The sequence below is a fragment of the Mustela nivalis genome (assembly GCF_964662115.1).
Source record: "Mustela nivalis genome assembly, chromosome: 1".
NCBI lineage: Eukaryota > Metazoa > Chordata > Mammalia > Carnivora > Mustelidae > Mustela > Mustela nivalis.
Window position 1 is genome coordinate 154,357,704 of NC_139020.1, and position 23,748 is coordinate 154,381,451.

The 23,748-nt window shown below is 44.9% G+C and overlaps 1 protein-coding gene across 5 annotated transcripts in view; it reads left to right on the top strand.

The window, feature by feature from the left end:
• CTDSPL (CTD small phosphatase like) overlaps nucleotides 1-23,748 on the top strand; it is a 117,200-nt gene that overhangs the window by 79,958 nt on the left and 13,494 nt on the right. For 3 of the 5 annotated variants that reach the window (XR_014315698.1, XM_082745863.1, XM_082745864.1), the window contains exons 2-5: nucleotides 2,154-2,308; nucleotides 10,131-10,163; nucleotides 17,153-17,254; nucleotides 20,795-20,851. Coding sequence is in view for 4 of the 5 variants with exons in the window: in XM_082745863.1 (XP_082601989.1) it covers nucleotides 2,154-2,308; nucleotides 10,131-10,163; nucleotides 17,153-17,254; nucleotides 20,795-20,851 (347 nt within the window). In the remaining variant the exon portion in view is untranslated. The remainder of the gene's footprint in view (nucleotides 1-2,153; nucleotides 2,309-10,130; nucleotides 10,164-17,152; nucleotides 17,255-20,794; nucleotides 20,852-23,748) is intronic. The other 2 variants (XM_082745865.1, XM_082745866.1) reach the window with 1 other exon arrangement.

Here is a 23,748-nt window from a genome sequence, read left to right on the forward strand (position 1 = left end):
CAGCTCGGGCATCGGCTGCTCAGTGTCTCTGAGACATGAACAAATCTCTTGTTTACTTGCAGAGAAATGTGCTATCAGCCAAGGAAGAGGCAGGCAATATTTTTTCTTCCTCTGACTAAATTATTTGAGTGTGGCATGAAAACTAAAGCACCCAAAGTAACAACAGAACAGTTTAACCAATCAGACATTTTTTTTTCAAATTATCTATCTGTTTATTTTCTAGAGGTGAGGCAGGGCAGCGGGGGAAGGGGAGAGAGAAAATTACAGGCAGGCCCCAGGCCCGGCAGAGAGCCCAGTACCGGGCTCCATCTCACAGCCCTGAGATCATGACCTGAGTCTAAATCTAGAGTCGGACGGACACTCAACAGCCTGAGCCACCCAGGTGCCCCCCACCCTATTCTTTATATTAAATAAGAATTTATTGTAGTGTTTTTCTCTCCATTTGCCATGTTCCCTCCTTGATATGACCTGATCTGTCTAGACTGTGTTCAGCATGGCAACAGAGAGAGCGCACACTTGGGGAACAGGCCCTCTTGGGTTCAGATCCCAGCATACGAATTCCTGGTTGTATCCCCTCAGCGGTAAAACGGAGGCAGTAATGCAGATCTCCCTGGATAGCTGTGCGGGTTCCATGAAGTGAGGGTTGTAAAGTAGTAGAATAAAGAGGGCCGGTCCTCAGTAAACAGCGGTCATTATCATGTGTGTGCGCCACCCCCACCCCCCCACCCCCCGCTTTGCTGCTTGGGAGGCCTCTGTCCCTGAGGTCCTTGTGACCTGGCTTGGCCTGCCATCAGGTGCACTGAGTGAAAAGACTGGTGCCTGTGGCATGCGCCCAGGCATTCTCAAGAAAGATAAAACGGCTAGTGTTTCCAGGGGGTTACGGTTCTGAAGCGCGTAGTTAGTGAATGGGAATCTTAAACTCACACTTACTGAGCCACTCGCCCAAGCCCAGGCTGGAGGCCATCCATGCCTGTGGAGTTGCCGGCAAGAAGTTTTTCAGTCTTTTTTCATGTTGGTTTTGCTGCTGGCAGAAAAGTACCCCAAGACTATTAGCAGAAGTTTTGCGATCTCTTGAGAGGGAAGGTGCTGTACAAATGACTCAAGTACATAGAGGAATCATGCCAAAACTGCTTTTTGGGAGAGATAAACTCCAAGTTATCATGTGGACTCAGTGATTTCCTACATTGGTAATTTCCCCGTTAACCCCAAGGACAGGCTTTTTGTGGCCTCTGCTCAGTGCTGTTGACCCACCCAGACATGGTATGTGGTGGGACAGCCCTGGCTGCATTCCCAGGCATTGCTCCGGGCCCTCCAGGTTGTCAGTCTCCTCCCCTGAGATGTGTTTCTCATTTTATACTAATTTTTGGCCTTTTATTTCTGACTTGTGGCAGCTCGTCTTGAGGCCTGAATAACAGAAAGGACAGACAGCATCAATCCCCTGGGAGGCTGAGTCCAGGACAGGCCAGAAAATGAGTCCATGGCACAGGGTTGCCCCAGGTTTTAGGAAGATGGGCTTTGCCCTGGCCAGCCCTGCTCCTGCTGGACCATGTGCTCTCAGTCCCACATCTGCTGTTTATGTTGAAGTGTCATGGAGGACTCCAGCCCTCCCATCCATTTCTTGACAAACAGCAGAATTTAAGAAGGGGCCTTCTGTATGCCCTTACACACCTTATCTCATGATGAAGTTACTCTTGATGAAGTTAGACTAGTTTCAGAGTGATTCTTTCTTGGTACCCTTCTCAGAGAAATGCCTCTCAGAGAGTGTCAAGTCTGATTTTGCCTGAAAGGATCTTTGTTTTGAAGTGGTGCTCAGTCCCCGGTCGGAAGACTGGCTGCTGGGTTCAGGAATGCAGATGGTGCCTGGCCCTGACGATGGGTCAGTTAATGAGCAAGCAGCCCCCACTGGGCTGAGGTCAGAGGAATTCTGTCCAGCCAGCAGGACTGGACTCCATCAACCAGCTGGCCCTCTAGGAATCACATGTTGAATAACAGTCCTTCAGAGTAACTTCTAGGGCCCATCATCTTCTTGTGCTGAGTAGGTCTCCTGGTATCGGGACTCCCCGGGGCGGGACAGCTGCATTCGGGTTTTCCCATTGCATGACAACTAGGAGTATGTGCTGCAGTTGGCCACAGTGTGTTGTTTCTCTTTCCAGCATCCCAGTGCAACGTCAGCTTAAAGAAGCAGAGGAGCCGCGGCATCCTCAGCTCCTTCTTCTGCTGCTTCCGCGACTACAATGTGGAGGCGCCGCCCAACAGCAGCTCCAGTGTGCTTCCGCCCCTGGTGGAGGAGAACGGTGGGCTTCAGAAGGTCAGTGCGGGCGCGAACTGCGTAGTCAGCAGAGCCTCTGTGGCTGCGTATCTGTCCCACCCTTCGTGGATATCCTGAATAAGGGTCTGTGATGGTTACGTGTACAGCCATTAACTGAAAGATCTGCACTGACCAAAAAGGTCAGCTTCTTTTCAGGATATCTCAGTCATTCCCATTTAGCAACTGAAGCACATGCTTGATGACAGTTATAAGAATCACTTCACATTTTTATAACATTCTGTCCTGGGTGGTTGGTTGCATGAAATGGAAAGCTGAAGAACCAGTAGCGGAGAAAGACACGGAAGACAAACAGAGAAACAGAGGCATCCCAAAAACCGATAATAAGTATAAAGGGATTTAACCTCTTTGTCTAATATATTTGTTATATATTCTTTAAACCCGTCATATATAAAATTTTAAGTCAGATTTTCATAATATGTTAAAAAAAAAAAAACAACTAAACTCTACCCACATGCTGCCTAACAGACATACCCTAAGCAAAGTGACTCAGAGCAGCTAAAAGTAAAAGGATGAGCAAGAAGATGTCACACAAATATACAAGCAAGAAGAAAGCAGGGATTGCAACAGTCATTCAGTCAAATAGAATTTCAGATAACAAGTTGAGATTGAGGACACAAAAACCATAAAACTTTATGTCCCAAATAGTGTGAGTGAAGGACCTGAGCAAGCATTTCACAGAATAAGAAATGCAGTTGGTCAGTAAACAGGAAAAGTGTTCAGTATGGTTAGTAATCAAAGAAGTGCAAACTAAAACAGTGAGCTAGCCTTTTCCATCTGTCAAATTATCAAAGATATTTATAAAGATACTATTTGGTTTGGATGAGGGGTAGCCACAAAGAGGGTAGAAGATGTAAATGGGTTATTAGAAGCCATTTAATCGGTTACACCTTTTTGGAGGGAAATTTGACAATGTAATCATAAAACCTTAGCAGTTATTTATTGACATAATTATAGATGTCCGAAGATTGAACTATAGGATACTGTCCAGCATAGGTTGTAAGATTGCAAAATTGTGAGCAACCTGATGATCAACAATAGACAGTAAAACTCCACAGAATAACCACACAGTCAAGTAGTTGGCAGCTATTAAAAATGATGTCTCATAAATACTACTGACATAGGGAGATGTTCACCTATGTCACTTAGGAGATAAAAAAAACTTGTAGGTGAGTGTACTTATAAGTATATTAGGGGATAAAATGTAGTAGGTGAGTATATTTATAAGTACACATGTAGTCATAACACACACACACACACTCCCACAAGCATTTATAAGACTAGAATGATATATACCAAAATATGAAGAGATTATCTCAGGCTGATGGGATTATATATGGGATGTTCTCCCTTCTTCTGTGCTCTACTTCTTTCTCTTTTTTCTTTGGGCTTTTCCTAATTTTCACAAAATAAGCTTAAATTACTTTTGGGATTAGAAAATACATTATTTCAAAAGCATATATGAATGTAAGGAAAGGGATTCTGGGAAGGACAACCTGAGCACATGGCTCTGTCCATTTAAATTCTCTCTCTTGATAAACCCAGGTGAGCCTGCTGGTGGAACCTGGAAAGTGCGTTAAGGGCTCTAGTTTTCCCAACATCACCAGGGGAAAGAACAGGTACAGGATTCATCCTCTCTGGTCCTCAGTGAGAAACAGGGACCTACCAACAGAGGAAAATGCTTGCTTGCCTTGGAGTCCTGGGACAGAGACTTGAAGCAAATAGTCCTTTGAAGTCCCCCAGCCAGCAAGAGCTGTGGATCTCCTTGGAAAGGGCCTTTACTGCCCACTTACTGTGTGTGGTCCTTGGAGGGGCCATACGGATGAGTTGAGTTGCTTTTACTTCTTGGGCCCTACAGGAGCCCGTTACTACAGGGACTTTCTTCCTCTCTTGTGGTTTGTCAATTTGGGCTCTGCTGGACGGTGAAAACATTGCTCCTTATGGGGCCTGGCATTGCTCCCTCATTTGCCACTGCTGAGAAGGTCCAAGTTGAAAAACTAGCATATGAGGCTCCCACTGAGGTAGAACTAGTGGAACAGATAGAAGAGAACTTTTTAAAGATTTATTTATTTGAGAGAGAGACAGAAAGAGACAGGTAGGGCAGAGGGAGAAGGGGAAACAGACTCCCCGCTGAATGTGGAGCCCAACATGGTTTGATCCCAGGACCCAGAGATCATGACCTGAGCTAAAGTCACATGCCCAACCAACTGAGCCTCCCGCGCTCCCTGAAGAGAACTTAAGTAGACAACTCAGGAAATGATATTTCAAGAAATGAATTTTGAGTACAAAAGTAACTTTTAGAATTTAAAAAAGAAATCCCATGATTTCTAAATATAAAAATTCAGTAAACAAACTGAGAAAAAGGAGACTGAGGATGGTCACTGCTGAGAACTGAATTAATGTTCTAGAAGAACAAGTGGAAAAAATATCTTACAGTTCGGATCAGAGACACAGAGATGATTATTGTGAGCCAGGAAGAGGCATCTAGGAGACCTAACAGCAAGTAATAGGAGTTCCAGAAAGAGTAATAGAAGAAATTTTTCTTGAGCTGGAAAAAAAAGCCTCGAATGTGTACATTATAAGGGCTAGCCAAGTCTGCAGCAGAATGGGGGGAAGCAAGTGGAGGAGCACGTATATGCTGTTGAAGTTCTGAAATTTAAGTGTAAAGAGAAAATCTTGCAAGCTACCAGAACAAGATCTTTTCAAAAGCAAAAGAATTATACTAGTACCAGACATCAATAATATTGAAAATCAGAAGACTATGAGAGAAAATGTACAGGTTCCTGGGAGAGAATTCCAGACCAAAAATTCTATATGTAGCCAAGATACCATTTATCTATCAAAGCAAAGGAAGTATATTTTCAGACATGTAATGATTCAGAGAGAGGACAAAAAAAAATCTGGGTGAGATTGATCTTCTGTTATGACATAATTATAGAAAATGTAGGAATAAATATAACTATCAGGAATAGAACTGTAACAAGCAGCACAGTTAGAAAATAGAGCCTCATGAGAGCCCCATGTCAGGCTCTGTGGTGAGCGTGGAGCCTGCTTGGGATTCTCTTTCTCCCTCTCCCTCTGCCTCTCCCCCTGCTTGCTCACTTGCTCTCTCTCTCTCTCTCTCTCTCTCTCACACACACACACACACACACACACACCTTTTTTTAAAAAGAGAGAAAGAAAGAAAACAGATCCTCAGATTGCACAAGGAGTGAGAGGAGGAACAGGCAGAAATGTGAACAAGCCATCAAAATTAAGAAAAGGAAAAAAAGAACAAACAACATAAACAGTAAACTTAACATAAGAGTAGGCATGAGACCTAGTTCAGTGAACCAGATTCTCCTGACAAAGGACCAAGACTGTATCCGATTGGCTTGACAAATTCATCTGTATGCTATTTCCAAGAATAGACCTGTATCAGATAGGAACAATTTTGGCAGCAAGTAAAAGAAAACTGACAACAGCTTAAACAAATAGGGGATTATTTTTTCACATAAAAGGCCCGAGTCTGGCAGTTGCTGGGGTTAGTTTAGGGGCCTGATGATGCCATCAAAGGGACCCAGGTTCTGTTCTTTTCTTCTGTCTCTCCATTTTTCCACTCTACCATCCTTGGGGGGGTTGCCTTTGTCCTCACACTTGTCTTTATCTCAAAGCCACAAGCTTCAGACAGCATATCCATGTTGAAGGAAAGAAGAGAGGGAGGAGTAGCACTACCCATGCCTGTCCCTCTTGTAGAAAGTAAATGCTTTCACAGAAAACCCCCGAGAACTTCCACGTAGGCTGATTGGCTAGAACTTTGTCACATGGCTACCCTCCGGCCACAGGGGAGGCCCAAAACAGGAAGGATTTAGACTGGCTTATTCTGCCCTCAACAGAGTCAGAGCTCTTCCACAAAGGAGAAGGGAGTAACTGCTGAGTAGATGTACTAGTCAGTGTGGGTTCAGTTTTGCTGTAGTAACAACCCCCAGACCTCAGATGCTTAAAACAATAAAAGTGTATTTTTCACTCATGTGCATGTTTAGCATGGACTAGGTGGGCCCTCTCCTCGGTGGCACTTGTCCAGGAGATACTGAGAATGTGAGCCACATATGTTATTCACATTTTTCTAGTAGCCTCATTTTAAAACTATTTTTTTAAAAAGGTGAATTCAAGTTTAATCACATATTTTATTTAACCAGAGCTATCCAAAATATTATTTCAACCTGTAATCAATAGAAAAAAAGTATCAGTGAGATAAAATTTATATTCTTTTTATCTTAATTCTTCAAAGTCTGATTTCTAGATATTTTATACTTAGAGCATGCCTTCCTTTGTACTAGCTACCTTACACCAGCTCAGTAACCATCGGTGACCTGTAGCTACCATTATGAGATTACCTAACCCACCTTCTCCTCATTCATGGACTACACTGGGGAAGGCCCTATCTCTTCACTTCTGTCATTGTCACAGTAGGGAAAAGGGAATGTGGTGAATCACACTGACTCTTAAAGCTTTCACTCAGAAGGGGCACCTGGGAGGCTCAGTGGGTTAAGTTTCTGCCTTCGGTTCAGGTCATGATTCCAGGGTCCTGGGATGGAGCCCCGCATCGGGCTCTCTGCTCAGCAGGGAGCCTGCTTCCTCCTCTCTCTCTGCCTACTTGTCATCTCTCTCTGTCAAATAAATAAATTAAAAATCTTTAAAAAGAAAAAAAAAAAGCTTTCACTCAGAAGTAACTTACATCTTATTGGCCAAAGCACTTGATGGAACTACCCCTAACTTCAGGGAGCAGGGAAGTGCAATCCTACCATGTGCCCAGAAGGAAAACTGGAATTACTTGGATAACAGGGCTGATTGCTGTTACAGTAGGTGGCTACTAGTTTGTGACATCTAATAGTGATTTTAAGAAGGTGAAAAATAGATGGGCAAAATGTAAAAAACAGGGCGTCTTGGTGGCTCAGTGGGTTAAAGCCTCTGCCTTCGGCTCAGGTCATGATCCCAGAGTCCTGGGATTGAGCCCTGTGTCGGGCTCTCTGCTCAGTGGGGAGCCTGCTTCCTCCTCTCTCTCTCTCTCTCTCTGCCTGCCCCTCTGCCTACTTGTGATCTGTCTGTCAAATAAATAAATAAAAATCTTTAAAAAATAAAATAAAGTTAGTATTTGCCAGGGCACCTGGCTAGCTCAGCTCAGTCAGGCAGATCTTGGGGTTGTGAGTTTGAGCCCCACGTTGGGTGTAGAGATTACTTAAAAATAAAATCCTTTAAAAATAAATAAATAAAAATAGTACTTGCCTCAATGAAATGCCATGAGACAGTGATGGTGCAGCCCCAACAGGTTTTCTGGAGTGGCTGGCTGTATATAGGGGAGAATAAAGGCATTTGAAGGCAGTTCCTTTGGCAGAGCTGAGCTGGACTCAGTGTTCATTCGTAGACTCCCTTCACTTAATATTTATCAAAATGGTTCCGCATCGGGCTCTCTGCTCAAGCAGGGAGCCTATGGCCTCCTCTCTCTCTCTGCCTGCCTCTCTGCCTACTTGTCATCTCTGTCAAATAAATAAATAAAATCTTTAAAAAAAAAAAAAAAGAATAGAATTAACTCTGATTAATGCATCATTTGCACTAACACTTGACTGTTCAGTCTGTAAGACCAGACCCCACAGAACGAACCAGGGTCGAAGTGGGGCAGCCAAGACCTGGAGGAGGACCCTCCGCCCTCCCTTGCACTCAGCTTGGTCTGGAACACAGAGCCCAGGCCATAAGTTGTGGAGCCAGATTCTAGGCCCGACTCTACTTCTGGCCTCCAGCTCTCCTGCCTCTTGGAACTCAGCAGACCAGAGGCAGAGGGAAGGTTGTAGGTGGAATGCTATGGGTGGCCCCTGGGGTTCTGTCCACCCCACATATTCGCTTGAGCCTGGAGAAATGCTTCCACAGCAGTGGCCAAGAGCGGCAGCTGTCGCCACCATCACAGTTACAACCTGGATCTGCAGGCCAGTTGCCCAAGACAAACAGGTCCAGAGCCCTGGTCAGAGGCAAGAAGAAGTCAGCATCCAAAGGACCCCAGTGGTCAGGACCATGGAGGACTTTCTCAGGGAGAGGGCAGAGTAAGGGATAGCAGGACACACTAATGTCCTCGTCACACACGCACACATACATGCAAACTTCCAGGGTGATTTCCCTGCCCAAATGTGTGGCCAGGGGAGCATCTTTGGTCCTAGCCCTTCAGATGTCTGTTACTCTTAGCTCTCCCTTCACTGATGCACTCGTCTTGTCTGAAGATGCACCTGTGTGGAGGGGCTGTTTGCAGCCTCCACGGTGCAACGGTTCTCACTTGGAGATGATTTTCCTCCCTAGGGCACACTTGACAATGTCTGGAGACATTTTCGATTGTCACTACTGGGCATTGTACTGGCATCCAGTGGGTAGAGGCCAGGGATGCTGTTGAGCATCCTACAACACTCAGGATAGCACCCCCAGCAGCGTTATTAGGCCCAGAACATTGGTAGCCCCGAGGTTGAGAAACCCTCCTCTGTAGTGGCCCAGTGGGCCTGTGAACTTCTGGTTAAAGTCCCCCCACCAAGAGCAGGTGTTGGGAGTAACATTACTTAAGAGCTTTGGAAAGGAACTTCTTTGTGGAAGTCCTTAAAATCTAGGATTGGATTTGATTGTGCCGTCCTGTTGGAGAGCAGCACAGCACTGCCTTGAATAATGGCAGAAGGGGTTTAGAACCTGAAGACAAGTCCCAAGTTGCCCGAAAAAGGAAAGAGCGTGAAGGTGGCCTTGAGAGGGAACAGTAGTTGCTGTCACACTGCAGACTTAGTAACTAGGGCTACAGATAATCAGGAAGTTGCTATATGGCGCTTAGAGTCAGCGCAGAGCTCAGAAAGGCACCAGCCAGCTGTCGACAGTCAGGTTTGACCCCTTCCCATGAGAGCCTTGTCGTCATCGAGCTCCTCAGTAAAGACGGACATACTGTTCACAAATCCTTCAGTGTCGGAGACTGGAAACAGGGTGTCTCCCCACCAGGAGCTGTGATGCTACTCTTCATTGCCTCCTGTCACACCATCTAAAAAAGAAGAAACGCAGAAACTGGAAATGCTCAGTGGAGATAACGGAGAGAATGTGTTATTTTATTAGCATTTCATAATGATGCTCAAATGAAATCTTTCCATCAACCAGCTTTGGAATGGCTGGCATTCGGAGGCTGAGGAATGGGTGAGGCCCCATCTTGGCGCCTGGATTTTCTTAACACTCCCTGTGAGTACAGGTTTTGCTCCCCTTAAAGGGAACACTGTCTCCACGCCTGTGGCCTCAGGGGCAACCTCTTGAGCTTTGCCTTGTCCCCTCTGCCCAGTCCTCCTCTAGAAAAAGACTAGGAGATGCCAGGGGCTTCTTCCTAACCTGATAAACTAGCCTTTCTTTCCCTGCATATTGTATTGATTTGAGGCTTAGTCTTCTTAGGGAAAAACTTGCTTAAAAGAAGAAATAAACCAGTTATTAGAGGGATTAATGGATCAAAGTAATATATGGGCTTTTGTTTTTATTTTTCAATTAAGGATTAAATTCCTGGGAGTAAGGGAGGCAAGATTAATGAGCCTCAGGAACCCAGCCTTGGTTTGTCGGGGGAGGGAGTGTCTGGGAGGCAGAGTGGAGCCCAGTGCCCTGACTGGAAAATCTGTGGGTTCCTCCTGTTCATTAAATACCACTAAGGTAGAGAGAACAGGAAATCATAGGGCTGCTGTACTCAAGAGTGCTTTGAAGTTTCTGTTGAGCATATGATCTACTTATTTCTCTTCAAACCTGACAATGATTTCTTTTTTTTCTTTTTCCTTAGGGTGACCAGAGGCAGGTCATTCCCATACCAAGTGTATGTATATTTATCCAATTTTATTCAAACATTCATAGAATCTTGTAGCTTTGGGCCTACTGATATAAAATATATTTTGTAATGTTCTTGCATATGTTGAGTTTAGCATGTGACATAAACAGCTCTGTTCTGTTAAAAAATGAAGCTGCATTTTAAACTGTGAGCAGGAGGTTCTGTACAGAGTTTCCTTTCTTAGGAACAACAGGGGAACTAGCATCTATTAACCAACTCCTCACCTTTCCTTTCTTTCCTTGAAGGGCCTCCAGGCTAATAAGCTAAGGCAGCCTGCTACACTTCCCCACCCCAGCCCCAACTCCATAGCCCAGGAGAACATGCTTTTGCCCAGACATAGGCTTTTACAGCAGGCGCTCTCCCAGTGGGCTTGGTGAGCCCGTGGGCCGGCCATTTCTGACTTACTCAGAAGTGTTGGTAGCTTGGCCCTCCCTGGCTCTGAGATCAGGAAAAAAAAAATTGCCCCAGTTGTATTCCCTGAACTTGCAGGACTCACCGCGACTCCTACAGCCTGGCTTTGCTCCTACTCTGTTCCAGCTGGGCACTCCCTTGACCACCACTTCTCTTTTCAGCCCTGGGATTTGGGAGAGTAGCTGCCCTAGTGTTAAGCACAGGCTGGCCCCCACCCTGCCCCGGACATCCGCTGTCCCTACTATTCCTGCTCTGATAGCAGAACCACTTTGCCCGGGGCCAGACAGTAAGAAACAGACCAGGGACTAACTCAGAAGAAACTTTAACTTGAGATGTCTTTGTCAAACAAGACCATTGGAACAGCCCTATGTCCTTAAAAACTGGGTTTTAGAAGATGTCCGTAAATGGGTACTTTTATCCATAAAGTGTCTCTGATTCAAATTGTTTGACTCAAATCTGTTCATCTAACATTCCGTGGACTTCTTCCCATATTATCCGGGAACATCCAGACACAACTTTGAGAAAAACCAGTGCTATGGGAGTATCACAGGTAAGGGGAAAGCTGCTGTCAGAAGTAGTACATTGCCCCCCAATTTTTTGAAAATTTCATTTTTCTCAGCTCTACATTAACTAGTTTTAAGGGTTTGTGAGATGGTTCTGACTTGGCCAGCATGCCTGGAGGTTGGACTTTGTCAGGAAAACTGACTTTAACCCAAAAAATGGATCAAGCAGCAGGACCTCCTATCCAGTGTTTGAGTGGGGTACCCGTTGGATTGATACCAAAGGTGTCCTTTTAACCTTTATACAGAGTAGTTTCAAACATTTTTCCTGCAAAGTTACCTATGTTAAGCAGGTGACAGCAGCTTTCCCCTTACCTGCGATACTCCCATAGCGCTGGTTTTTCTCAAAGTTCGTCAAGTGCCAAACCAAGCATTTCTCAGGATAGAATTCTACTGAGGAAAATGACCCTTTCCCCACAAATTTTGACACATTCTAGAATCCCAGAATGAAATAGCCAAGGGGAAAAAGATCCCTTGTATAATTTAGTGTAGGGTTAGATCAGTAAAATGCTGACTCCTTCCGACAAATGAGAGACTCTAGGTCAGGTCTTGTGAGTCTCTGAAATATCTTGCAGAAAAACAAAACCTAGCTAAAGTAACTTGCATCACTGAATGATATCCTCCAGAAAAGTAGATCTACTGATGGGCTCAGTATGATTTGCACTGCCTGCTTAGCATGCACAGCTGAACCCAAGTCCATTGGGAGGCCAGCTCAGCCCCAGAATTTGAGCCTTGGGATCCCCTGCAGAATCTGTACCCACCTGTCAAGGCTGCACATCTCATTAACAGAGTAGCCCTGCCCTTTCTGGGTCACAGGAGACTGATCAGGGAGCCTGTGTGAGCTTGGGGCGCTGTATCATAGGAAATATGAAAATCCAGGTTTGTGCTAATCCCAAACCAGAGTCTCTAGCCTCCTGAAAGCTGTTCCAGGCCCTGAAGGTGAAAGGTGCACTCAAGCCTGTGGGTGCCCAGACTAGTTCCAGCTGGAGCGCCCCCCCATATCTGCTTCCCCCCATACCCATCTTGTTTCATTTTCATGCTGCTCTGTTTACATGTGCAACTTTGGTCTTTTGGTTTTTTACTAAGCAGTAATTGAAGCTCATAGTTTTAAAAAATAAAGAATAAAACAGAAAGAAAAAAAATTCCCCACGTGGTCCCACTCCCTGGAATAACAACTTTCAATATTTGTTATGGATTCTTCCAGAAATCTAAATAAACATGCCTTGTTTAGATTATTAATACCAGATCTTTTTTCTAATATAAACATTTAATGCTATTAAGTTATCTCTAAGGGGTGCTTTGGTGGCTTTGTCATTAAGTATCTGCCTTTGGCTTGGGTCATGATCCCGGGCCGGGGTCCTGGGATCAAGCCCTGCATCAGGCTCCCTGCTTGGCAGGAAGCCTGCTTCTCCCTCTCCCACTCCCCTTGCTTGTGTTCCCTTTCTCTCTCTCTCTGTCTCTCTCTCTCTTAAATAAATAAATAAAATCTAAAAAAAAAAAAAAGTTACCTCTAAGACTTTATCTACATCCCCCAAATTTTATGTTGTATTTTTCAGTTTTGTTCACATAAATAAGGAATTTGCAAGATGTTTTTTGCTTTAAACAATATACCTTGAACCTCTTTCCAAATATTCGTGCATTGTGAGTGATTTACCTCCTTCTTTCACTTGTCCTTCGTGGCATTTACTTTGTTTCTTCTTGTGGACTATTGCAAATACTTGGGAGTATTCCTGCGCATGTATGGTTATGGACCTGAGTTACAGCATCTGTTGTGTTCCTTTCCTAATTGTGGAAATGCTAGATCAAAGGATATCTCTTACATTCTGGGTAGATTAAAGCCAGATTGTCCTCTGAAAGCCTAATTTATGTTCCCACCAGGAGTGTGTGGGATTGTCCATTCCCTTACCAAAAATGATGATAATCAAATATTTAATCTTTGCTGATCTGTAAGTGAAGAATGGTATATCGATTCATAGCTCTGATTTGCATTTCTTTATGAATGAGGATGAATATTTTTTCACAAGTTTAGTATTTATATGTCTTTCTTCTTCCCTGTTAATTTCTTCTGGATGTTCTTCTGTTATCTTTTTCAATTTCAAGGAAATTAGGACTTTCCCCCAAATTTATGGTATATCTTTTGGCCTTGGTTATAATCATTTTGGCCACAAAGAAGTTTAATTTTATATATGCAAATGCGTTAATCTTATCCTTTATGACTCCAGAATTTTATGTCATGCTCTTAGAAAGATCTCCCCACTCTATCACTGTGAGCCGTATTTTCTCCTAGTATTTTAATGGTTTTATCTCTACATTGAAATCTGTGACCCATCTAGAATTCATGTTGGTGGAAGGCATGAAGAAATGATTCAGCTTTATTTCCTTTTCCAAGTGGCAGGGCAGTTGTCTCAACACCATTTATTAATTAATCCAGCTTTTATACCCCTCTTGAAAAAGACATCTTTATCTGGATTTGACATTAAACATTCCACTCAGTAACTTTGGCCCCCCAGATGTAAGCTGGGATTTGCGGCCCTCCACACATCTTACTGGACGCCTCGTGGGCTGTTCAGTGAAAGCCAGATATTGAAGGGTAAGGAAAAGAAGCAGAGGGACGGGTTGAGAACCCCCTGAAGGTTGGGTGGTCATGGCTGACGGTGAGCACTCAGATGCTTCAGCCCCAGTGAGGAATGGGGCTGTGAGCCGACTCCTCCGGTGCCCTCTCTCCCATGAATCTCACTCCACCCTGACACCCACCACACATGGTTGCAGTGCAGCTGAGCTGTAAAAGTGCTGAAAGGGGAGAAGAGAAACGTGTTTTCTAACGGTGTCTTTGCTGTTCACCTGAGCCTTTTAGTAAACAATAGAATACTTTTTTCTACCAAACCTTATGAAGAACCCATTGGCGGAAACGATTGGAATGAAAGACAGCCTAGGGTTTCCTTCGCCCCCTCCCGCAGAGGCCCTGAGATCTCTGCCCTCAGCTCTGTGGCTGAGGGAGCCCATCAGGCGAACTCTGAGCCTGAGGACTCTTATGGACAAAAACGCCAATCTGATGTGCCAAGAAGAGAGTGAGTAGGGTGGTACTCAAAAGAACCTTAGAGTTAACTGTTCCTGGCTGCCAGTTCACTACCAAGGACAGGAAATTCCAGACCCACTCCCAGGAAGAGAACTGGAGAATGCCCTTCCCAAACCTTGGGTGGCAAGCCAAGGTTCCTTCCTTCTCCCCTCCCTCATCATGTTTGCCCCCTACCTCCACCCCTTCCATCCCCCTGGCAATGCCCTCCATGTGCTTTGGAGCAAAAGAGCTCGCTCTTCTTGATAGAACTGGTGTTCCTCTGTTCTGCAGTTCTGTGATGGCCTGAGAGGAAATTTGCCTCAGGGCATTTTTAGTTACTAATTCAAGCATCACCTGAACAGATCAGTTGAAGTAACAAAGTACTGTTTCAATTCAGTACGGTCCATGCATGTGCCAAGGACACAGCTGTCCAGAAGAATTCTTACCAGTGGTCTGAAGAATTTGCATTAGTCTAAAGCCAAACTCTCAAGAAGCTGTGTGTACTTAGGAAGCAGGTTGAGGATTAATGGAACCCTCCCGGCCCATTGCCCCCAGCCTGGCCTTGCTCTCTGCAGCACAAATGCTAAATCCGTGGCTTGCTTAAGAGGACTCTCACCCTTCTCCCTCTTTTCTCTCTTTCGGTAGTACCGTGATGCCTTTTCCATACTGTTAGCTCGACGAATGCTTGCAAAGTGTGGGTTAAATATGCTAAGAAAGTAATTTTTTATTCTCAGGTTTGGAAAATAACTGAGCCACTTTTGGCAGATCTTTGATGTTTTCAGATCTGCTAGGGATAGAATTTCTAGAGCCTTATTTTCCAGGCTTGCAATTACATAAAATGAAAATGTTGTTTAGTATATAAACGCATTGAGAAAGGACTGGACAGATACACACTGAACTAAGAAGGGGGGCACCTGGGGAGAGGAATGGGGAAAAGGGAAATAGTTGTCTGTTACATGTCTGTATTCTTTACAATGAGAATGTGTTTTTATTACATAATTATGTAATCAAAAATTAAAACAAATTTTATTCTAGTCCCAGGCATGCTTTCTGCTATGGCCTCAACAACAGAAATAATTCAGATCCTCTTTATTATGTTCGGTTACAGAGCTCATCGTGCCCTGCCTTTTTAAAATGCTTTTGCAGAACTTCTTCTTGCAAGTTTAATTTTTCCAGCCACCTGCTTGCTTGCTGATTTATAATGAAGGACAGAGTCCTTTCTAGGACTCCAGATCCCATGCCCTGTGTCTAAGGCACATCTCCCAGGCACTTACAGTATTGGATGAGATATACTGCGTGGTGAACTTTAATTAGAGCCAAGGGAGTTGGAGGCCATGAAGGCTTTTTCTTCTGGATGATGCTGGACAGGAGGAAATACCCACTTTCTCTGGAGGGAGCCCTTGTAGAATTAGAACCACCACACATAGCCTAACCCCACAAGCCCAGACAAGGTGGTCATCACACTTGCAGATTTACCTACCCTGTCGACTTCCTGTGTTACATTCACTACTGAACCAGCAAAGTCCAGAATTAACTCTGGATCCTTGACTCATGTTCACTTTAACCTCCCCCCACGATCAGATAAAGGAAATGCCCATTGAAAAGGGAATAACTCTTGATTTCTTTTTTTTTTTTCTTGTTTTTTGTTTTGGGTTTTTTAATTTTGTTTTAAAAAGCTAAATTGTCTGTTCTTCAGTGGCTAGGGACACCTTTTTTTGTGTGTTTTGTTTTGCACTAAATATTGAACAGAGAGAGCTTGACCTTCCCAGGATAGAAAATTAGCTGTTTAACACTAGCTACAAACACCACAAAGCAAACTAAGAAACTTCAGTCATTTCTAGAATGAGGCAAGGCCCAAAGAAATGAATCTAAATCAGGGAGGAGGTTGGCTGAAGATACCTGGCCGTTTATTAGCTCTTTACAACCTCTTTATCACAAGATTAGATTCAGCTACTACCAAGACATAAATAGGTTTTCTGATTAGCACACAGCATGTGAATTGAAGTAGAACGTCCAGACACTAAAAATCTGACGGGTAACAGTGTCCCTCTCGCTCAGTGTGAATACTACCCTGGGGCAGACCCCAGACAGAGCACTTTACCTTGACCACTTTTACTTTTGTTTCCTATTATTGAAAGTCACTTTGGATTGCATTTTGCTGGTGGGTCTATAGGTACTCTTCAAGTTCCTGAAAGTTTTAGTCATTAAAACAAAACAAACACTATGGTTCCTATATAGCTTTAAAATATACTTCTGTACCACAGTGAATTTTAGACAGAATATGACCCCTGTAAATGGGCCTGGAAGTAGGAGAGTGGCTAATACAATCTAACATTTGTTTTTGTGTAGCCCATTTTAACTATAACAGTAGCCGCCATATATGTGCCAGGCAGAACACTGGGGGCTTTACCACAGTTAGAGCTGATAACAACCTTCCATGGTAGGTGTTACTATCCCAACTTACTGCCAAGAAAAAACAGAGTTGATACTCGGACCCTGGCTTGTCTGGTTCCAAAGCTGAGGCCCTCAAATAGCCATTCATACAATGGCACAGTATTTGTTAAAACTTCAGTAGCAAATGACCCAGTCCTATTGTTTTTAATAAAATTTCATGATGGGGGGGTGGGTCAGTCCTTAAGCGTCTGCCTTCAGCTCAGGTCATGATCCCAGGGTCCTGGGGTCAAGCTCCACATCGGGCTCCCTACTTGGCGGGAAGCCTGCTTCTCCCTCTCCCACTCCCCCTGCTTGTGTTCTCTCTCTTACTGTGTCTCTCTCTGTCAAATAAATAAATACAATCTTAAAAAAAGAAAAATAAAATTCTGTGATGTGCTTAATCAGGCATATAAACGTTTGATTTCATTTAACCCTCATTGATACAATATAGAATAAAGGCATTGGTTTATCTTTTACATAAAGGTAATAATACTGATTTTTTTTTTTTTTTATTTTAGCCCCCAGCTAAATACCTCCTTCCAGAGGTGACGGTGCTTGACTATGGAAAGAAATGTGTGGTCATTGATTTAGATGAAACATTGGTACACAGTTCATTTAAGGTAAATCAACAAAGAAAGCAATCCATGATCTTCGTGATTTTGTCACAGTTGTATTAGAAAGGGAAAATAAAAAGGATGACATTTTGTGGCTGTTAGTTAGGACTTCACTGTGCATGAAGAAATCCCAAGAACAGTTGCTTATTAACTCTGGTGAATATTAACTCAAGTAGTTGACTGTTACATAGTTAGTTTGGGGGAAAATGCTGGGCTGCCAGTGTCACTAAGACCTCATTCTTACTTATGAGATTAGAGTTTTCCAACCCTCCAACCCCTGCAGAAGTACTTTTCAGGTGGCAAAAGGCAGTCAGTACCCTGTGCCCCAGGACACTGCTGTGTGTTTGTCAAGGTAGCCAGAGTGCTCTATGTTTTATTGGGCAGGGCAGGAGAGGCACTGTTAAACTGTCAAGCAACCTGCTATCTTGGAAGTTTTCCCAGACCAGTTCTTGAAAGATGTCCAACTCTGAAGAAGACTTCCAGAGTGACAGCATCTGGGATTCAGCCATTTATTTTTGAGCTTTTTCATGAGAAGAGGTTGCTGGGTGTTTTGGTGTGTGTGTGTGTGTGTTTTTAAACGTCATAGTTCAGTGAGTATCCATCCATAAGCACGACTTCTCTCCTGAAGGGGGCGGGGCTTTAGTGATGTCACAAGAAGCATCAAACCACCGGCTTCCTTCCGTCCCCTTCCTCACTCCACTCCTTGCCAGAATGACAGCAAAAATTACAAGTTCCCAGAGGGCGTCCATGTGGGAACAGCTGTGGCTACACTATTAAGAAGTGACTTTGTGAACCATTTTTCCATTTTTTTAAATGAAACAAGTTGTTTAAAAGAGGCAAATGATGGAAAGGTTTGGGAATAGGGGTTCCACGGGAAGAAGTAGGATCCTCGTCCTACTTTCCCTTGGGGTATTTCTGGAGATGAAACTGCTGCACTATCACTGGCCAGTTAGACCCCATTCCTCCTTTTATCCCCAGCCCTCAACTCCTCTTGCTTTGCTGAGATATGTGAAAGGCATCACCCATGGTGGGGTATATGTCTCACGTGAACCACAGTCATTCCCTGACTATTGTATTGGGAAGTGGAAGAGCCATCAAATTGACCCGAAGACCTTTCTGTCAGAAACACCCTCCTTGTGCCTGCTTCTCACTGAACAGAAGCCTTCCTTAACAGGACAAGGCCAGGCAGTTGTCTGTGAGTCCTTTGGGAGAGTGGAGCAGGTGCCACACTTACTCTAGCAGTGGGAAATGACCTGCCTAGCCACTGGGGCTTGGAGGTGTCACTTCCTTCCCCAGCACCTTGAGGGCCCTTCCAATCCACGGGACAAGAATTGGTCCCGTGGCAGTCATGACCTTGTGCCCCAGCTCAGCTCTGCACAGCATCGGAAGCCTTTTCTTGTCTATGGGCAAGTTGCTTAGGACTTTTCAAATCCCTCAGGAGGAAAGTCCTTTGGAGCAGGGGTCATTTGCCATTTCAGCCTACATGGCTTTCTTCCAACACTGGCCAGACTGCCTGGGGTACGGACAGTTCCTGCCTCCAAAGGCAGGCCTGCTCAGAGGGTATTATACCACAAGTTGATGGGAACAGCATCTCATCTCTTTGCTCCCTGGCCTGCCTATATTTGCAAGCCGGAAATTCTTTGTTGTGCGGGTTTTTTAATTCAAGTATACTGCGCATACATAGTTGTGTTAGTTTCAGGTACACGACATAATGATTCAGCAATTCTATATATTTCTCCATGCTCATCAAGATACATGTACTCTTGGGGCACCTGGGTGGCTCAGTGGTTTAAAGCCTCTGCCTTCGGCTCAGGTCATGGTCCGAGGGTCCTGGCTCTCTGCTCAGTGGGGAGCCTGCTTCCTCCTCTCTCTCCGCCTGCCTCTCTGCCTACTTGTGTTCTCTCTCTCTCTGTGTCCAATAAATAAATAGATTTTTAAAAAAAGAAGATACATGGACTCTTAATCCCCTTTATCTGTTTCACCCATCCTCCCCTCCTCCCCTCTGGCATACACCTTTAGTGTAAGGTTTTTAGTATTCTGGGCATTTCAGAGGCCTCTCCTTAAAAATGTACAGTGGTACGATACACAGGCTCTTAAACCCAGGGGAATAACCCTGGCTTAGCATGGCCTCCTTAACACCAGCACGTGAAAAGAGACTGAGGCTCAGGCTTGGTCTGTACTGGGGAACGGTTTTTCTCTTTTAATGTACTCTGTGGAGTACGATATCACAATATGCTAATACCTTTTCAGAGTTTCTGCCTTCAATCTTGTGTTTTTTACCATGATTTCGTATTTTCGTTATAGAATTATAAAATACCAAACTTATCATCCTTAGCCTTCCAACCATAGGAGTGAATAAATTGTAATCTTAAACCTCAGGTGCTCTACTGAGTCCTTAAGAACAGTTCTGCGATCTAAAATTTTCCACATTATTTTCAGTTTACTTATCAAAGAACAGTGTGTGTGTGTGTGTGTGTGTGTGTGTGTGTGTGTGTTGTGATGGGCTTAAGGGCAGATCCCAGTTCAGATTCTGACCAGATACTCAGTAATACACACCCCTATCCACACTCCCTGCCCCCGGGCCACCACATACATGCTCCCTTCCCCTCTCTCTCCTACTTGTCCCAGGGGCTTGCGTTCTGATTCTCTGGGCCCTGTTCATTTGAGTAGTTTCCACCTCATTTATGGTATTCCATTAAGAACTGTATGTAAGCCCAGCGGTGTCTTACACAGGCACTGCCAAAGTATATTTGGATTTTAAGTGTCATTAATATTGTCAAAGAGTTCTTTTAAGTATGCTGAAGTTTATGGGTGTGCTGGGCATTGTGTTACTTAGAGCAGAGCAATCTAGGGTGGGCTGGCTCTCCCCACTGCTCAGGACAGGAGCTGGTGCCGGGCAAGGCTGAAATCACTGATGCTTGGGACCTCAATGGACCCATTACTATAGCTGTGGAAGAGAGGAGAAGCCGAGGTTGAGAGGGAAGGAGCCTGCCCACAGTCATGGCTTGTGGCCTCTGACTTCAGCCTCACTTCTCTCTGGCCCTGCTTTGTGTCCATGTGCTCAGCATCTCCTGCCGAGCAGCCCATCACAGGGCAGCCTGCATCTATGGGTCCAGTGCAAATCATTCTCCCCCATGTAGCGCCATCTTTTGGGACCATCAGGCGCTCACCTTCTCCCCCTGGTGGCCAACAGTGGTTCTGCACCATCCTGGCAGGGCTCTAGGCAAGAGTTGGGCTCTCTGAGAAGCCCCATTCCTTGGCTAGGTTGTCCAACCCTTTGTTGTTCAGGCCAGGAAGATAATAGAGAGGTTGAACCAAGATGCTGAAAAGGTAATGATACTCGGAACAGAAAAAAATGTGCTTTCCTGCTTGTGCTTAAGGAACCTGCTTGTGCTTTAAGGAACCAAAGCATACTTGAACATCCTTTGCCTGAACTGTTTTTTCCAATAATAAAAACATTAGTCCAGGCAAGCTTTATTCTTAGTAAAGTTTCCAATTTTATTTTATTCTTTCAGATGTAGTAATTATCTTTTCTTTTCTCTCTAGCCGATTAGTAATGCTGATTTTATTGTTCCGGTTGAAATCGATGGAACTATACATCAGGTAAGAAACCAAAGCTAAATCTGAGTTTCAATTAGCATTTTTTAGTAATTACATTTCCTGTGAAATTACTCCTAAATTCCCATTTTATCAATAATTTTATGACTGAATCAAAAGGGAGCAGGCTTTGTAAAATAAATACAATGGTTTTCTGCTTTTTTCACTCAGATGAATTTCTTTTGTACTGAGTTTATAAGGGAAACAAAAATCTGTAGATAATAGATGTGGTTGTAAGTTCAAATAGTTCTTTGATTTGATTCAGACTTTTAGAAGTACCTATACCCCCCATTGGCCTGGCTTGATGGTCTAATTAACTTCCTCATGTAAGTGCTCTTGGATACTCTCCTAGCAGGCAACAGGAAAATCCCAAATCTTGAGAAAGGGTGTCCATTTCCAATGCCAGCCTCTCCGGACTGATTTTTCACTCCTACATCATGTTCTCCAGTGAATCTTTAGCAAAATCCCAACCCAGAGGATGAAGAGGGAAGGGTGTGTTTTCAGATCCAAAGGCAAATTTGAATAAAGATGCCCTAGTTAATTGGCATGCATCTTTGTTCTGATATTTTTTCTCCTTGATGGTTCTCCAGGAATAGCTTCATTTATGAACATATTGGAACATTGTAGGAAAACTAGCCTTGGAGGTTGAGGAGTAGGGGAGATTTTTGTCAGGTTTTCCACAGGGATGGTTTGACCATCTTCCTTGTCAACCCCAGGGTCTTAACGGGGCAGTCTCTGGCCTGATGTGTTTATATCCCAGGAGGGAAAATCTCTCTTGGTGCTTGAACCATTTTAAAAGGATGTCTTTCCTTAATGATGCCAGTCATCTCTTTGGCCTTTGAGGACAGGGTGTTAGAGTTGGTGATGACTTGGAAATCAGCTGGCCCAGCCACCTCATTGTCCGGATGGGGCAACAGAGGCTCAGTCAGAGAAAGAGTTGGCTCAAGGTCATACAATGAGAAGAATTAAAATGAGACTTCTAGTCCTATGCCTCCTGGCCCATGGCTCTTTACCTGATGCTCTAGTCCCTTCCCTCCCCTGCCAGGCAATCTTGCCAGGAAGCTGGCCCTGAGAAAAGCAACTTATCTCTAGTGTCTCCACATTTCATGCTTCTAAAAGCCATCAGGGAGCCAAAAGGCAGGCACTTGGGCATTTAACATTTGCAAAAGCATCAGCTGAATTAACTCAGCATCTGAGAAGCAGTTAGGGCTTCATTTATTATCTTGGCTTCTGCTACAAAGTAATAAGACAAAGGAGAGGCTGCCTACCAGCATGGCAAAAATTAGGAGAGAAATTAATCCTTCTTACCTCGAGATGTGAGCGTGACCCTCGGGGCCTGACTTGCTCTGGCCAGCCCATTCTCGAAGGAGCCAGCCTAGCTCTCCCAGCCTCCCTCCAGACAGCGCTATGATTCATACGGTGGTAGATACTCCACGGCCCCAAGGCTGGGGTGAGAAACTCTCTCTCCTGAGGGAATGAAGCCACAGGCGCCAAGAGGAGGACCAAGGCCCTGGCGAAGGCCGTGGCCTCGTTCAAGTAATCCAGGATAGGCTGTGCAGGTCCCAATGGGCCTATTCTCGGTTACTTGCACGCGGACGCGGGCCTGGACGCCGGCATCTGGGCCCAGGACCTTCCTCTCTGCCAGAGGCACCAACAACCAGAGTTCCCAAATCAGTCTCCCGCCATTTTCATGTAGCCAAGTTTGCTTTCCAGGCACTATTCCCAAGGAGACTGAGGACCACAGGCCATACCCACTCCCTGGCATCAAGGAGTCTCCTGGGCAAAGTGGGGGCCTGGAGCTACTATAGCCACAAGCCCTCAGCCCCACCTGGCCTCCCAGCTCCTCACAGCCCTGTTGGCACTCACCCTGGGGCCCCTCACTGCACCCTTGGCCACAGACTGTGCTTGCCCTACTCTTCCAGTTGGCCCAAGTTCCCACCGAACCCTGGCTCTGTGCAGAATTCCCGTGCAGTGCACAGAACGCATTCTCTGTGCGATACAGAGCCTTGCCTCCCTTCTGTGACTCCACGGGATAGACAGCCGGCAACATCTGCCATTCACGACCCCACGCATACTCCCCCGCACCTGCCTTTCACACTTGCTCCCCAGCCGCTTCTCCTATCCCCCATCTCCTCTAAAAGGCTGGTCATGAAGGGCTCAGCTGTGCTCTGACACTAAGGTATTTTCAGGCCGAGTCTCATGCTCATACCCTTCCCTCTGCCTGGAAGCTGACTTCTCATCCTCATCAGCCTGGTGAATTCCTGTTCATCCTTCAAGGTCCAGGCCAGATATTACCTTCTGTGATTCCTTCCCCTTGAGAGGGGAGTTAAATGCCCTTAATATATCCCTGTACTACAACTTCCATTATGCATGCCTATCCTGATTTGTTTTTATTTATATCTGCTCTAGACTGTGAGCTCTTCAAGGGCAAGGCCTGTGTTTTGTTCATTTTTGTAACTTCTTTAGGCTGAGCACAGATCTGGGACTCAGTGAATATGAGCTGAATTGAATTTTAATAAGTTTGAATTATTTTAGGGAAGTGGCTAATTTCAAATGGAATTTATTCAAGTTTTAATTAGTTCTTCTCTCCTCCCACCTTCCCTATCTTCTCTCACCAGCTCTGCCTTCTCTCCCATCTCCCTGGTCTCCTCAGATTGGTTCACGTTCCCCAAGCAGGAGCATAGAGCCCAGCAGCCACTCTAGGAAAGCCTGCTCTTTGCCCCCTGCCCTGCTTGGAGGCCCCTCCTGATGGCTGACCGGGGGCCTGGGAGTAGGCCGGCTTCACATCCCCTGACATCTGTTTCTGTACCAAGCAGAGTAACCTTTGTGAGTGTCCGGTGGGCAGCTTCCCAGGAAGACTCTTCTTACAGTTTTGCTGGGCCTGCTCTCCAACCCCAGGCCTG